Consider the following 15,127-nt stretch of genomic DNA (forward strand, 5'->3'; position numbering starts at 1 on the left):
TTGTCTGTATCATTTCTAGAGTTTATATACTAACTTTCTGTGGTCTTTGATGGAGTTGAAGACAGATAGTTATGGTTATAGTTTTCCTTAATTAGGATTAAACATAAGTTACATATAAGACTTTATACTCACAAAGATAGTATAGATGATGGAATATTTTCTTTAAATCTTGCTAAATGTTAATGGACTAAAAATTGTTAACTATAGTTCTCATTTGATAACTGTTTTGTTATATATATTTACTGTATTAAAGTTAAAACCCTTCTTTTTATTTTAGACAGAACAGAGGAGATGATGGGAGATGTCATTCTGTAAATATGTTTCTCTTATTAGTTAATGAATAGAGCACTATTGGCCAATAGGAAAGGAAGATAGGGACTAGGAGACAAGGAGGATTCTGGGAGATGTAGTAGAGAGGAGTGGAAATGTAGGCCCAAGAGGAGTAAGAGGTCCGGACCCTCTTTCCAGTAAGAAAAGGCCACATGGAAATACTTAGATTGATAAAGGGTTAATATTTAAGACAGAGCCAGCCAAAAAGAAACGCTAATAATGGGCCAACAGTTTTATGATGAATACAGCCTCTCTGTGTGTTATTTGGGGCTGATGCAGCTTTGGAATCAGGCTGTCAGGAAACTACATATAACAAATCTCTTCCATTTTGATTGTAATATGGAACTAAACTGTATTGCTACTGCTCTGTATATCACATTTCTGCTTAGAGTTTCAGCCAATTTGACTTGGGAAGGGCATATGCATTTTTTTTTTTTTTTTTGTACAGAAAGCATCCATCTATCCATCCAATTCTGCTTATACAAAACATCCAAATACATCTTCAAATCTCAATTATCGGACAGGCAGGTGTTTAGTAAAACTCTGAAGAACATTGAAGGAATGTGGTCATGCATCAGTAGTTTTGTATTTTTGTGTAATATATCAAAATAGAAAAAAAAAAAAACTTCTGGTCACGCTTAGAAATTTGCATTTTCTGTGATTTATCACCCAAAACAACTGTACTGTCTCCTAATTTTTGTTACATCTGCTTCCTAGTCATGTGCATAACCATGAGAGTCAATGTAATGGTCCATGTCTACACTGTACTTACCACGTGTCCAGTCCAACCATGTAGGCCAACTTTTTGTACACATGAGATGTGTCTTCTTGGGTTTGAACAGCTCTAATAACTTCTAAAGCTGTAAAGCCCTAGTCTGAGACACTGTTGGTTGGGCTGGATGAAAAATATCGCCAACATCTCTGTTTTCTTCTGCTTATTTCATCCACTCTGAAGACGCTCCCAGTCTGTCATAGGCTGTGTTTCAGGCGAGGCAGCCACTGACTCTTCAAATGTGCTGTCAGTATGCCTTCACAGTCAGTATAAGGCTAGCATGTCCTTTCCGTAGTGATGTGAATCTGTTGTAGGACTGTGGGACCTACTGTCTGTCCTCAATGGGTTCACCTTATGATAATTCTGTTGTTTCTGAAGATCGCTAATTGTGCAGAACAGAGAACTTGGGGTCAGTCTCCAGAGTTATGTTCTCCTGCCTGGGATGCCTAACTCAGTAGCTGAGCTAGGTTATAACTCGACTCTGTGGGCCAGCCTTAGGCTTCAGGGAGTGGTAGCCACTGGTCCAGGAAGCAAAGGGTGGGGCCACAGCTGCTCTGCACCTGCCCCACTAGATGCCTCTATAAGTAGCTCTTAGGAGGCCTTGGACAGCACAGTCCTGGTTTCCACACTGGATCAGAAGCTGCCACTCCAGGTAGGAGCAGAGACAAGCAAGGCACAGGGGCCTGCATCCTTCTGACTCATGCTGCATAAGCATCCTCTTAGCTTTGCTCTGGTTATTTGCCACTTTTCTTTGGGTTTGTGCTGTTATTTTTTTAAGACAATAATATAACTACATCAATGCTATCTTCCCTTCCTTCCCCCAACGCTCCCTCCTTTACCCCTCCTGATTTACCACTCCCGACTTCTATTTAAATTCTGGCTGTTGTTTTTTTTTTTCCCATTAGTTGTTATTGCATTCATAAATCCATATACATAAATATACCTCACTATAACTTAGTATGCATCATAAGACTTGTGTGTATGTTTTCAGAGCTGACTATTTGGTACTGGACAAGTCCTTGTTCTCTAGGTTTTGGAGACCTCTTTAGTGCAGTCTTCCTGCTTGAGAATGGCCTCGACTGCTCCACCACCTGATCCCAGTTTGGATGCTGAATGGGAGGAATGGAAGACGAAATTTGAAAAATCCTACAGCCCGGTTGGTAACACAGGGGGGTTTCAGAAAGAATGGCTCTTTCCGTTGGGAGTCTGTAGACATAGACATGGCCACAGAGGCCAGCCATCACTAAGAACTTGCTTAGACATGCCCTATGAACTCAGGGTGGCCAGTCTTGCTGATGCTCTGGGTGTGGAGAATACCTGGCTGCAGTGACCTGAGATCCCTCTCTAGGGGTCCTCTTGACTTGTCACCACACTCCCTTTGTGTGTGGGATTCAAGCGAGAGGACTGGCTCTTATGTGTACCAGGATGAAGAAAAGTACCGAAGGTCGGTGTGGGAGGAGGAGAAGAAGAAGATTGAGGAGCACAATTCAGAGTACGAGCAGGGCAAGACCAGCTTCTCCGAGGGCCTGAATGAATTCAGCGACATGGTGACTGCGAGCCGCTGCTGACCCTGTGTTTCTTCTCTATGCATCTTTCCCGTATCTGTTGGTTTTCAATGTTTTGTTTGCTTTCCCATGAAGACTTATGAAGAATTCAGGAAAACTTGCTGTGGGAACTTACTGTGGACAGAAGAAGAACTGGATTGTGACATAAAGAAGTATACGGATGTGACAAAAGACAACGATGTGACACCTGAGAAGGATCAGGTATGACGCTGTCACATTTCCACCCTCGAGTGCCCACAGGGAAGCCAAGAAGGAACTTAAGCCCTCATGTATGTAAAACAACACACAGTTCACTGTCTGACTAAGTGTCCTGTGGACTGTGGCTAGAGATGATATTTGGCTATGGATGAGAACCAATTCTTCTTGCTTGGGGTACACGGATGGTTGCCTTGTAGGACATGTTGCAGGGGAGGTATTATGAGAAAGCCACCTTGCTGCATTCTTCCTTAAAAAAAGCAACAACTGTGTTGCTTCCAGCCAGAGTAACAATTACGGCAGGGATGGCAACATTCTTTTAACCTGGGAATAAAGCAATCAATGTACCATTACCTCAGGAGCCCTCTACCTCAAGATGTGACCAATGTGACGGTGCCATGGACATGGGGAAAAGTAGAAGAAGAAACAGCAGGGAGTCTCTTCATTCATTACAGTGACTAGCATATTATCTGTGGAATTCAACCCTGAATCCCTTTAAGATACACTCTGTGATAAAAAAAAAAAAAAAAAAAATCTGAAGCGTGATTTCACTGTGAACACACTACAATACTTTAATCTGTGTTCTCAATTACTTTACGATGTTGATTCTCCAAAGGATATTTAAACTTTTCTTTAATAAAAAGTATAAACCGTGATGTCTTAAAATTAAAGTTTGACTTTAACTGTAGTATTATGCTTTCTTTCTGGTTTTATTTCAGTGAGATTTTATGCATTCAAAGCCTTCTGCTTGAAGGTGTGCCTGGCTGTGTGCTGGTGTTCTAGAATGAGGAGTGCATGGGTCTCTCATTACAGACTCAGTTTCCCATTGCTGGTAGAGCTCTTTTTCCAGGGATTCTGGTGCCCATTTTCCATAAGATCAGAAAGTCGACAAAGAATTTTCTGGGATTCCAATGTTTTAATTCACAAGAGTTGACCAAGTAAAACTGGTCACTGGAAAGCATTCAGTGCAGAGGTGGTTCCTTCTGTCCACTACCCTGATCCTGTGTCATGGATCTCATTTTATATGAACAAATCAGTGACCTGTACTAGCTGTGCTGTAACCACACAGACACCATCTAAGGGATGAGGTCACAGAAGAGTAGACAATCCTCAAGTGACTCTATCAGAACCCAACAGAGCCCACTCATGCAATAAGGTAATGACTGTCTCTTGCTGAGATTGCATTCAGAAGTCACCACAGTTTCAGGAGGGTTCAAATCTCCAAAATCAGCTTTTGTTCTCAAACTTAAGGAAGTCCATTAACTTTTACTATCTGTGAAATTAAAACGATAACAGCACATTACAAGTGCACAGAGTTTAAATTTCCATTCCAAAATGGAATTGTGTTCATAGCAAGGAATAACAAGTTCAAAGCAAGACAATAACCACTCAGTAAAACCCGCATATCCTATACTCCATGGCTGACACAGACAACCGAATGCCTCGGGTATGGTCACTGGAGACCTGGGAGACTCTCTCAGGCTGGCTCTTGCCATATGTTAACTTTAGCTCTCTTTGCTGGGTATCCCATGGCTCTGCTCTCAACACCTCCTGTGGACTCCACTGTAAGTTAGATTTTAGCTTGAGGGCATGAGGGGCCTTTCAGAGCCTGCTTGCAGAAGCTCTGACCTAAGAACAAGTGCCTCACCCCAGCGTCTCTCAGAATCCGTGATTCACCAGGTTTTGAGAATTTCCTGCCTATAACACGCAGTTGTTCACAAATTCTACCACCTGGTCTTCAGACACATTTGGGTAAAGCATGACACTTTGGGATCTATAGATAGAAGTTTCTGTGCCGCTTATTTCCACAACAGTTCAGTCCCAAATAAGCACACAGAAACATATATTAATTGTAAACTGTTTGGCTGATGCTCAGACATCTTAATGGCTAACTAGATCTTAATAATTACCCTCTTTCTGTTAATCTATGTATCTCTACGAAGTCTTGGCTTACCAGAGAATACCCAAGTCTTATCTTCTCAGTAGCTGATTGGCATCTCCCTTAGGACTCACCCTGTCTGTTCCTCTTCCCAGAATTCTTCATGTCTGGTAGCCCTGCCTATATTTTCTGCCTGTCTATGTCCTGCCTGCCCATTGGATGAAATAGCTTTATTCAACAACCAATAGGAGAAACATATATTCACAACATAGAAAAGATATCCCCATGAGGGATCTTAAATTCATTGTTTTCCAGCTGGACAAAACAGCCCTACAGACTACAGCTAGGATATCTGAATCTTCTTCGAATCCCCCAAGACAGCGCCCCTTACCAGCAGGAAGTAGTTTGGAAAGAACGACGCCCAAATTCCCAAATATTGTGTATAAATGTTTGTTTTCATTTAATTGGACTTTGTTATATAAAATTAAATAAAAAAATTATATAAAAATTCATTGTTTTCTGTGCACTGATCCTGGCCACTCATTTCCCAAGGGAGTAAGTAGTTTCCAGAACACCTTAAAGGTTCCACAACCAACCCATGCTGAATTTCCCATTGTTAAAGGATGTATTTGTGTCTGTAGGGGAGACACTCTCATTTCCAAGGTCTTAAGCCTCAACAATGAACCTTTTTATAAATACACATGGATGGTTAAAAGAAGGCAAAACATTTGCTAAATGAGAAATAGCCAAGTGTTCGTAGGGCATTAGAAGGTAGGCTAGGTTTGTTCAGTCATGTCTCCCCTGCTACCTTTCTTATATGAATAGCTGGAATTTCCACCTCTACTCTGGTTCAGTGTCTTCCTGCCTCATCACCATCTAAGCACAAGCATGTGAGACTGTGGGATATAGTTCACATTCATACCATAAGTGTAAGTAACAGCAACACAACTGTTACAGTTCCTCTCTGTGATTGAAGGTTATCAACTATGATTGCCCTCCTGTATACAGAACATATGTTTCTTACATATTATATATGTATACACTATAACTGAAGTATATGAGCAGCTGTTCATGATGACTTCCCAAAGCTGTACACCAGTCAGCCCACCTGCTTTCCTCATGGTTCCAGGTTCATGCCAGAAAATGAGGAGACAGTTATATCTCCCAAAATAAAAACCATGACACAAATACATCCTCCAAAATGGAAATCAGCCCCTGCATATTCTCACATAATACTTTGCACAGTAGGCTGGACTCCAGCCACTGCCCAGCCTCCCGTCCTGCTGAAGGTATTTAATAACCTAATCTCACTTTTGGCCTAAGCATTGACTATCCGTCCTCATCAAATCCCTTTCTTGGTCCCTTAGGATGCTTTTCTTTGATTTCAGGGTCCCCCTTCTCCTTCCATGACCCACCTGTGTCACCTGCCACACACGCTCAAATCCAGTCCAACAAATCATAACACCCATGCTATTTGTCTTTAACACCCTGGCTTCATTTTCTGAACACAATGATCTCCATCGTTTCTTACAAATGTCATCATGTCATTTTTGTTTATGTCTGAATGAAGGTATACTGAAAAGACACATTGTGTTTCCTGTATTCACTCATCACTTGGTGGATGTCTAGGCTCGTCACATCTTAGCTGCTGTCAATGGTGCAGCAGTGACCACAGGATATGGATGATTCGGGTGTGTTGACTTCGCATCTCATGGAATACTCAGCAGCAGTGTACAAAGCTGCATTTCAGTTATAATTTTGTGTCTTGATACCCTGCAACTAGAATTGCCAGTGTCTGAAGTGATCCACATCCACATCGGCAGTGGCTCTATGACTCTTTGCTCAGACTGGAACTTGCATGAGTTTGATTTCCTGGTACTCTGACTCTGGTGGAGAGACTCTGAAAGCAGTTTGAATTTGCATTTCCCTTATTGATAAAGACATCAAACTTTAACTTTTTCTAACTATGAACAAATGTAAATGGAGTTCTTAAATGGACTATGTAGTAAAAACTCAGAGGCAAATACAGAGGAGAGAGTGGAAACCACGTGGGTCTAGGAAGATCGAGTCAGGGGAGTAATAGATGAGAGAGAGGGAGATACCATAAAAGAGGGAGCCATTATATGTTTCTAGAGAAAATGATTCTAGAGAAATGTCCAGAGACCTACAAGACTGACCCCACCTAACAATCTGAGCAACAGTGGAATGGCTGCCATAAATGCCCTTCCCTGATAATGAGATTGATGACTAACTCATCCACCATCATCTAGTAGCTGATGGAAACAGAAGCAGACAGCCACAGCTAAACACTGAGCAGAACTGGAATCCAGATGCAGAGAGGGAGGACAAGACCAGGCTGCAGAAACCCACAGAGACAGCTGACCTGAACAAGGAGGAGCTGGGAATGGGAATGACTCAGGCCCCCTGAACATGGGACTCAGTTAGAAGGCCTGGACAGTCTAAGGGACCTTGGACAGTGGAACCAGGATGTATCCCTGGTGCACAAAAAGGACTTTTGGAGCACATTCCCCATGGAGGGATATTACCTTAACCTAGAGGCAGGAGGGAGGGCCTAGTCCTACTCCAAATGACTTGACAGATTTAGATGACCCCTCCTGGAAGGCATTACCCTACCTGTGGAGTGGGGGGAGGGTAAATGGGTTGGGAGGGTGGTTGGGGGCATGGGAGGGAGGGACAGAGGGAGAGGGAACTGGGATCAATATGTAAAATAAGAAAAAACATAAAGTAAAATAGTTTTTAAAAATCAGCTGTAGGAATTCCTTGGTAAAATTCTTTGGGTCACTTATGTATACCATCATATCAACTGATATGATACATTATATGAACTAAATGATATAATCATATGTATGATACTATTCTATGTGAACTGATGTGGGGCTGTAATGATATATTAACTTCTTCTTTTCCAATGTGCATCTCCTTGATTTCTTTCAGTTGTTATACTGCTCTAGCTAGAACTTTATGTACTATGCTTAATAAACATGGAGAGATTGGACAGGCTTCGTTTGTTCCTGATGTTAGTGGAACAGATATGGTCCGCTTTACCCTTTGCTCCTCAAACCTAAAGCCATGTTACAGTTAAGGCAAAGTTTGTGTAAGAGAGCTGTGTTCCAGTCTTTTCTCAATGTCATGTATGTTTTAAATGCAAGTACAGAACACTAAGATAAGATTCTACCATGACCACATTCCCAAACCTCAAGTACACTGCTGTAACATGAATTAATAAAAGGACTCAGAGACCACCTTCCAACTGAATATCAGAAAAGCAAAACGGGCAGCCACTAGCTCTCACCTCTAGCTCAGACTGAAAGGGCTGATCCACACACGAGCTCTTCACCCAATCTCAAACTGTTGCCTCCCCTCGGTGTGGCTGGAGAACAAACCCTCCTATCTTCAGTGGACTGGAGAATGAATCCTTTCTAAGATCTTGTTCCTGTCTTTTATACCCTCTAGTTCTGGGAACAAAGGTATGAGCTATAATTCTTATTTAGACGGACTCACTCTTGTGTAGATCTGGGTGGCCTTGAACTCACAGAGATCCATCTATCTCTTAATCCTGAGTCCTAGGATTAAAGGTGTGTACCACCACCTCCTAGCTTCTGGCTGCTTGGATTAAAGGTGGACGTCACCACCACCTGATCTCTTTAACATGAGGCTGACTTTGCTTTTCTGAATCTTCAGTCAAGCTTTAACAAACCATAACTAATGTATAACTACATACTGCAAACACGCAGAGATTTCTTCCATTTTGTTTTGAAATGCAGAAATAAACTTTGTTCTTATTACCTATGCATTTCACTTTGCAGTGAAGTCTTCAAGTCAATAATGCTGCCTGGGGAGCCAGCCTCCAGCATCGCAGGGCTCAAATGGAATTAAGAGTCGGTATACTTTTTTAATCTGAAGGAGTAAGGGGAAAGACATTCATACACTCTCTTGATGGTTTCCTTCTTCTCTCTTCTTCATTCTGTTTTCTCTACTCTTTTTTATCTCTATCCAGAAATGTCACATCTGTTTCTCTTGATGTTTTCCTACTAACTCTGTGTTTCCCTTGCTTCTCATATACCCCAACAAAATCTTTCAAGCAATATAAAAATGGCAATGAGGTTATCCTCTATTTTTCAAGTGAATGAATATGATGAATAAAAGTTAAAAAATGTTCTCTATTCCCCTTACATGATTAAACATTTTACCTGTTGAAAAACAAGTGGTCCCAAGAACCCACATACATTCATATTCAAGTAACTTGTTATAGACTAACAGAGTGTAAGCAAGATAATTTTTCAGTCATTTCTTTTACTGACATGCTGCATTTTGTGGTTGCAAAGAAAGAACCAACCACTTTATTATTTATTTTAAAAGGTAATCTTACAAAGAATCACAAACCTAAACTTTTATGCAAGAAAAAAATCAGGCAGCTCTGTTTTAAATCTTTAGGGTCCGTATCTACCCAACAATAGTTTTATTTGTATTAGGAGATTAAGGGCAGAAATGTGTACAAGGAACTAGTACTCCCAAGGAAAGCATATCAGCTAGTACTAATTGGGATGCTTTGTTTTTTGAAACATAACCTCAAAGCTATTATCAAAATATCTTAATCTATCCTGAGGTCATTCTAAGGCTTTGTTTCAGCTATGATATACTCTGAAACCTGTGAACACATCTCCCAACATTAACAACAACAACAAAATTCCAGCCAACTGGGCTCCTGGAACTGTTATTTTTGTTGTTGTTGTTGTTTTATTTAAATAACATTTTTTTCATTTATTTTACATACCAACCACAGTTCTCCCTCCATCCTCTCCTCCAAGTCCCTCCTATGCTTGCCATCTCCACTCAGAAAGGGGCAGGCTACCTTAGGGCTTGAGCAAAGCATGGCACATCAAGTTGATGCAGGACCAAGCTCCTCTCCTTGTGTCAAGGCTAGACAATGTAATACAGAATGGGAAACAGGTTCTCAAAAGTCAGATAAGCTCCAGGGACAGGTTGTGATCTCATTGTTAGGAGTCCTACAAAGAGACCAAGCTACACAACTGTCACACACATGCAGAGGGCATAGGTCAGCCCCATGCAGGATGCCTAGCTATTGGTTCAGAGTTCATGATCTCCCACAATCTCAGGTCAGCTGTCTCTGGGGGTTCCCCCATCTTGATGCCCCTGGCTTGCACAATCCCTACCCTCTTTCTTCAACAAGACTCCTGGAGCTCTGCTCAGTGCTTGGCCATATATCTCTGCATCTGCATCCATCCATTACTGGATACAGTAACTCCAGTGACAATAAGAATAGTCACCAATCGGATTATAGTAGATGACTGGTTGAGGCACCCTCTCTACTATTGCTAGGAGTCTTAGCTGGGGTCATCATTGTGGACTCTGAGGTGTTTTCCTGGTGCCAGGCTTATCACTAACCCCAAAATGGCTCTCTTATCAAGACATCTCTTTCATTGCATTTCCCCTATGTACTTCACCAACCCACCTCCCAAACTCAACAAACCCAACCTGTTCCCTCAAGCGTCCATCCCTACATCACCCCTTCCCCACCCCCAGGTTCCAAGAAGTCTTCTCTATTCCCCTTTTCTCATTTGGGCCCTCCTGGTTATCTAGCCTCTCAAGGGCTGTGGATTGTAGGTTGTTTACCCTATACTTTACTCCTAGTATCATTTATGAATGATAGATATCATGTTGTCTTTCTGTGTCTGGATTGCCTCACTCAGAATGATTTTTTTTTCTAGTTTCATCCATTTACCTGCAAATTTCATGAGGTCATTGTAAAAGAAAAAGCTTGTATTGGCATAAAAACAGACATGTGGCTCAATGGAATTGAATTGACAACACAGACATAAATCCACACATTTATGAACACCTTATTTTTGACTAACAAGCCAAAATTATGCAATGAAAAAAAAAACATCTTTAACAAGTGGTGCTGGCATAACTAGATGTCCACATGCAGAAGAATGCAAGTAGATCCACATCTATTGCCATGTGCAAAACTCAAATCCAAGTAGATCAAATAACTCAGCTTAAATCCAGTTACACTGAATCTGATAGAAGAGAAAGTGGGAAGTATCTTTGAATTCATTGGCACAGGAGACTACTTCCTGAATATACACCAACAATTAATAAATGGGACCTCCTGAAACTCAGAATCTTCTGTAAGGCAGAGGTCATGATCAATAAGAAAAAAACAGCAGCCTACATAGTGGGAAAAGATCTTCACCAAACCCACATCTCACAGAGGGCTGATATCCAAAACATATGAAGAACTCAAGAAATTAGACATCAAAATACCAAATAATTCTATTTTAAAATATGTCTAAATAGGGAATTCTCGACAGAAGAATCTCAAATCCCTGAAAGACATTAATGGAGTTGCTCATCATTCTTAGTCATCAGGGAAATGCAAGACAAAATGACTCTGAGATACCATCTTACACCTGCCAGAACAGCTAAGATAAAAAACGCTGATGACAGCTTGCGCTGGAGAGGATGCGGAGTAAGCAGAAAACACCTCCACTGCTGGTGAGAATGAACATTGTACAGCCACTTTGGAAATCAGCTTGGTGGTCTCTCAGAAAATTGGGAATCAATCTACCTCAAGACCCAATGATGCCACTCTTGAGCATATACCCAAAAGATGCTCAGTCATACCACAAGGACACAACTATGTTCATAGCAGCATTGTACATAATAACCAGAAACTGAAAACAACCTAGTTGCACATCAACCAAAGACTGGACAAGGAAAATGTGGTACATTTACACAATGGAATAAGACCCAGCAGTTAAATTAACTTTTTTTTCTTAATCAGTAGCCTGTATCCTCAAAAGAAAACCATGTGGTCCAGGCTTGTGACACTTCCTTGCTTTCCTTTTTAATCTCTGCAGACTCTGCTTTATCAGAGGCAGTGGCAACACTTTGTCTTACTTTTACCTATGTTAATTTTTCCACCAAAATAATCTCTAAAATAATTCCTTACTAGGTTTTTATCAAAGAACTTCAACAATGAAAATCGTATTTAAACTAACATTCTTGTGAAAAATCATTGCCTTAGTGAATCAGTATAGCCTAGGAGGAAATCATCTTCCCCATAGCCCACAGGTAAAAATGTCCAGTAGAATGGGATCTCGCCATGAGATGAACACACTATATTACAGGCAGTGGGGGATATCCACACACCCATTCACACCATGCCAGATACCTGAGAAAGATGGCAGCAGCAACCATGCAAAGACGCCACAGTAGGAAGAGACGTTCTTGGGCTGATGCTCTCAGGGACGTGCCCATCTGAGATTCACTCATCTGGTTTTATCCCCTGGTGGGCTGATGCCCTGAAGTCAATTGCCATCGGCTGCTCCTCTGACATGGCCACTGGCAATCCACCATGACAGAGGGGAAGGCACACACATTCCATGGGGCTGAATCTATCCAACTCTGCCTGTAACAAACATACAAACACTTAAATAGCAACTCTCTGTGTTACAATGAACAATAAAACTTTACAAACTCAACGTGAATGGGCATGAATCTACTTTATTTTTTTTAACCTTTTCATGTGATATATTAAAATAGAAACAAGCCAGATTTCTTTATCTGAACTAATTTTCATTCTCTGTAATTTTCAGTCACTCCTGAATCCTCTTTTCTGATATAGGCAGGGCTACCAGATTAGGAGAAGTCTGGGTAGTGGAATGCAAAAAGATACACCATGGAACTACAGGGAAGGTATGATACCAGGACATACTTGGGTAAGCAGAGACCATGTGGAGGTACACAAATTAATAGATATTGCTTAATAATTAATACAGAGCTAGCCATAAGAAACCTGAGCAATTGGCCAAACAATTATGATTAATATAGCCTCTGTGTTGAAGGACTGCGGGAGATGGCTGGCCAGAAACGTCTGTGCAAAAACACAGTAAATTCTCTGGGTCCAGTGAAACCCTGAAGTACACATTTTTGTAAACATGAGGCATCACTTTCTTTCTTTCTTTCTTTTTTTTTAGTTTGAGCACCTACACTAGGTTATCTAAAGCCGTGAAAGCCTAGGCTGAGAAACTGATGGTTGGACTGGATGACAAGTATCTCTAATATCTCTCTTTTCTTCTGGTTATTTCATCCACTCTGTAGACACTCCTGTCTACCTTAGACTGAGACACTGATGGTCTAGCCTGAGTGACAAGTGCTTCCGACACCTCTGCTTTTTCTGATTATTTCGTCCGCTCTGTAGATGCTCCTTCTATCATAGGCTGATTCATGCAAGGCAGATACACATTGCTTGATTCTCCAAATGCACTGTCAGCAGTGCCTTCACAGTCTAAGGCCAGCATATGTTCTCCATATTAATGTGCAATCTGACATAGGAATGTGACACACACTAACTGTGCCCTGTGGGTTCTTCTTCCCACAATTCTGTTCTTTCTCATGACTGTCAATTATGCAAAACAGGACATCTGTGAGTTTTAGGATTCTCAGAAAAGCCACAGCCTTTGTGACTCAGCTTGGGTGCATGTGTGGTCTGGCCAGTCTCCAGTGTCACGTTTTCCTGCCTGCCCTGCCTGACAAACTAGTCAAGTTAGATGATGGATCTACTCTGTTGGCAAGGCTGAGGCTTTAGGGAGGGCTTAGCCATTGTTCCAGGAAGCAAAGGGTGGGGCCACAGCTGCTCTGCTAATGGCCCACTACATGCCTCTATAAGTAGCTCTTAGAAAGCCCTGACAGCACAGTCCTGGTCTCCACACTGGAACAGAAGCTGCTGCACTCCAGGTAGGAGCAGAGACAAGCAAGGCACAGGGGCCTGCATCCTTCTGACTCATGCTCCACAGGCATCCTCTTAGCTTTGCTCTGCTTAACTGGTTACCTGGGGCTTCTCTTCTTTCTCTAGGTTTTGTTGTTCTTTGCTTTCTTTTTGTATGTTTTGGTTTTTTTTTTTACTTTGGTTTTTGTGGTTGTTGTTGTAAGATAATACTAGAATTACATCATTGCTTCCCCCTACCTTTCCTGATTCATACCTTCAGAGATATCCTTCCTGATTCTTTTTAAATATTAGGATCAATTAAAATTTTTTCATTATATTTATTGTTCTTTCAAGTAAGGGTTTGTTTGTAGGGAGGAAAGAAAAATCGAATTCAGTATAACTGGCTAGACTATGCTACTATTTCTTTCTCAAAGAAACGGATCAGGTTCTTAGGGAATCAGGTGGTGCTGCAGAAATCAGAGCGAGGTTTCACCCACGGCCTGTGACATTGAAGATCTGCATAATCCAACCTCACACAGGCTTCATAAACACGCCAGCATTAGACTGTAGTCACTGCGGGCTGTGCTCATGTTTCACCTTGCATCCTGCGTTTTCTTCTGTCTGTGTGTTCAGTGCCATGGGAGCTTCGCATTAATTGAGGAAGATTTGTGTTAGCCATTCCTAGTGGTAATGTGCTGGCAACTAACCACATTGCTAGCTTTTAAAGGAAAAAGTCATTTCAAATAAATACTGTGTTACTGTATATATATGTACTTGAGTGCACAATGCATGTCTCGTGCATGCATGTGTAAAGTGCATGGGAATTTTTCAAAATGAGAAAAATTCTGACCTCTTTTCATTAGTTGTTGCTACACACACACACACACACACACACACACACACACACACACACATTCTTAAATATAGCTTAGTAAGTATGCGTAATATGACTGGTGTGTATGTTTTAAGGGGTTACCACTGTTATTGGACAATTCATTGTTCCCTAGGTTCTGGATCCTGTCTTCCTGCTTGAGAATGACCTCTACTGCTCCTTCACGTGATCCCAGTTTGGATGCTGAATGGGAGGAATGGAAGAAGAAATTTGGAAAATCCTACAGCCAGGTTGGTAACACGGACACTGTCCAGAGGGGTTTCAGGAAGAATGGCCCTGACTCTTGGGAGTCTGTAGCATAAATGTGGCCAGAGGACAGCCACAGCTGAGGACTTGCAAGAGGCACTGTGAACTTAGGTGGCCAGCCTTGCAGATCCTTTGCGTGTGGAGATGCCTGCCTGTAGTGTCCTGAGATCCCTCTCCAGGGACCATCTTTACCTGTCGCTACACTACCTCTGGTCACCTTGTGTGTGGAGTTAACACGAAGAAAACACTACCTGTTGTATTCATTTCCAGGATGAGGAAGGACGCAGAAGAGCACTGTGGGAGGAAAATAAGAAAAAAGTTGAGAAGCATAATGTGGAATATGAACAGGGCAAGGTCAGCTACTCCCTGGGCCTGAATGAATTTAGTGACATGGTGAGTGAGATATGATTAATTCTGGGTAAATTCCCTTAAGATCTTTACAGATAGTCTCTTCATTTTTTAATGTTTTATTTTCTTTTGTATGAAGACGGAT

At 41.5% G+C, this 15,127-nt stretch overlaps 1 protein-coding gene across 1 annotated transcript; it reads left to right on the plus strand.

The window, feature by feature from the left end:
* Positions 1 to 2,168: 2,168 nt before the first annotated feature.
* LOC127229404 (protein CTLA-2-beta) lies at positions 2,169 to 3,320 on the plus strand. Its single transcript, XM_051194533.1, has 4 exons — positions 2,169 to 2,258; positions 2,527 to 2,649; positions 2,743 to 2,868; positions 3,222 to 3,320. Exons 1-4 carry the CDS (start codon positions 2,172 to 2,174, stop codon positions 3,318 to 3,320), a joined length of 435 nt encoding a protein of 144 aa, XP_051050490.1. The 5' UTR covers positions 2,169 to 2,171.
* The last annotated feature ends 11,807 nt before the right edge of the window (positions 3,321 to 15,127 follow it).

Source organism: Phodopus roborovskii, unplaced genomic scaffold (genome assembly GCF_943737965.1).
Source record: "Phodopus roborovskii unplaced genomic scaffold, PHOROB, whole genome shotgun sequence".
Lineage (NCBI taxonomy): Eukaryota > Metazoa > Chordata > Mammalia > Rodentia > Cricetidae > Phodopus > Phodopus roborovskii.

Coding starts and splice junctions, on each gene's coding strand:
- LOC127229404 (XM_051194533.1), top strand. CDS start 2,172: ATGGCCTCGACTGCTCCACCACCTGATCCCAGTTTGGATGCTGAATGG. Junction 2,259..2,526: donor TTGAAAAATCCTACAGCCCG/GTTGGTAACACA, acceptor TATGTGTACCAG/GATGAAGAAAAGTACCGAAG. Junction 2,869..3,221: donor TGACACCTGAGAAGGATCAG/GTATGACGCTGT, acceptor CCATTACCTCAG/GAGCCCTCTACCTCAAGATG.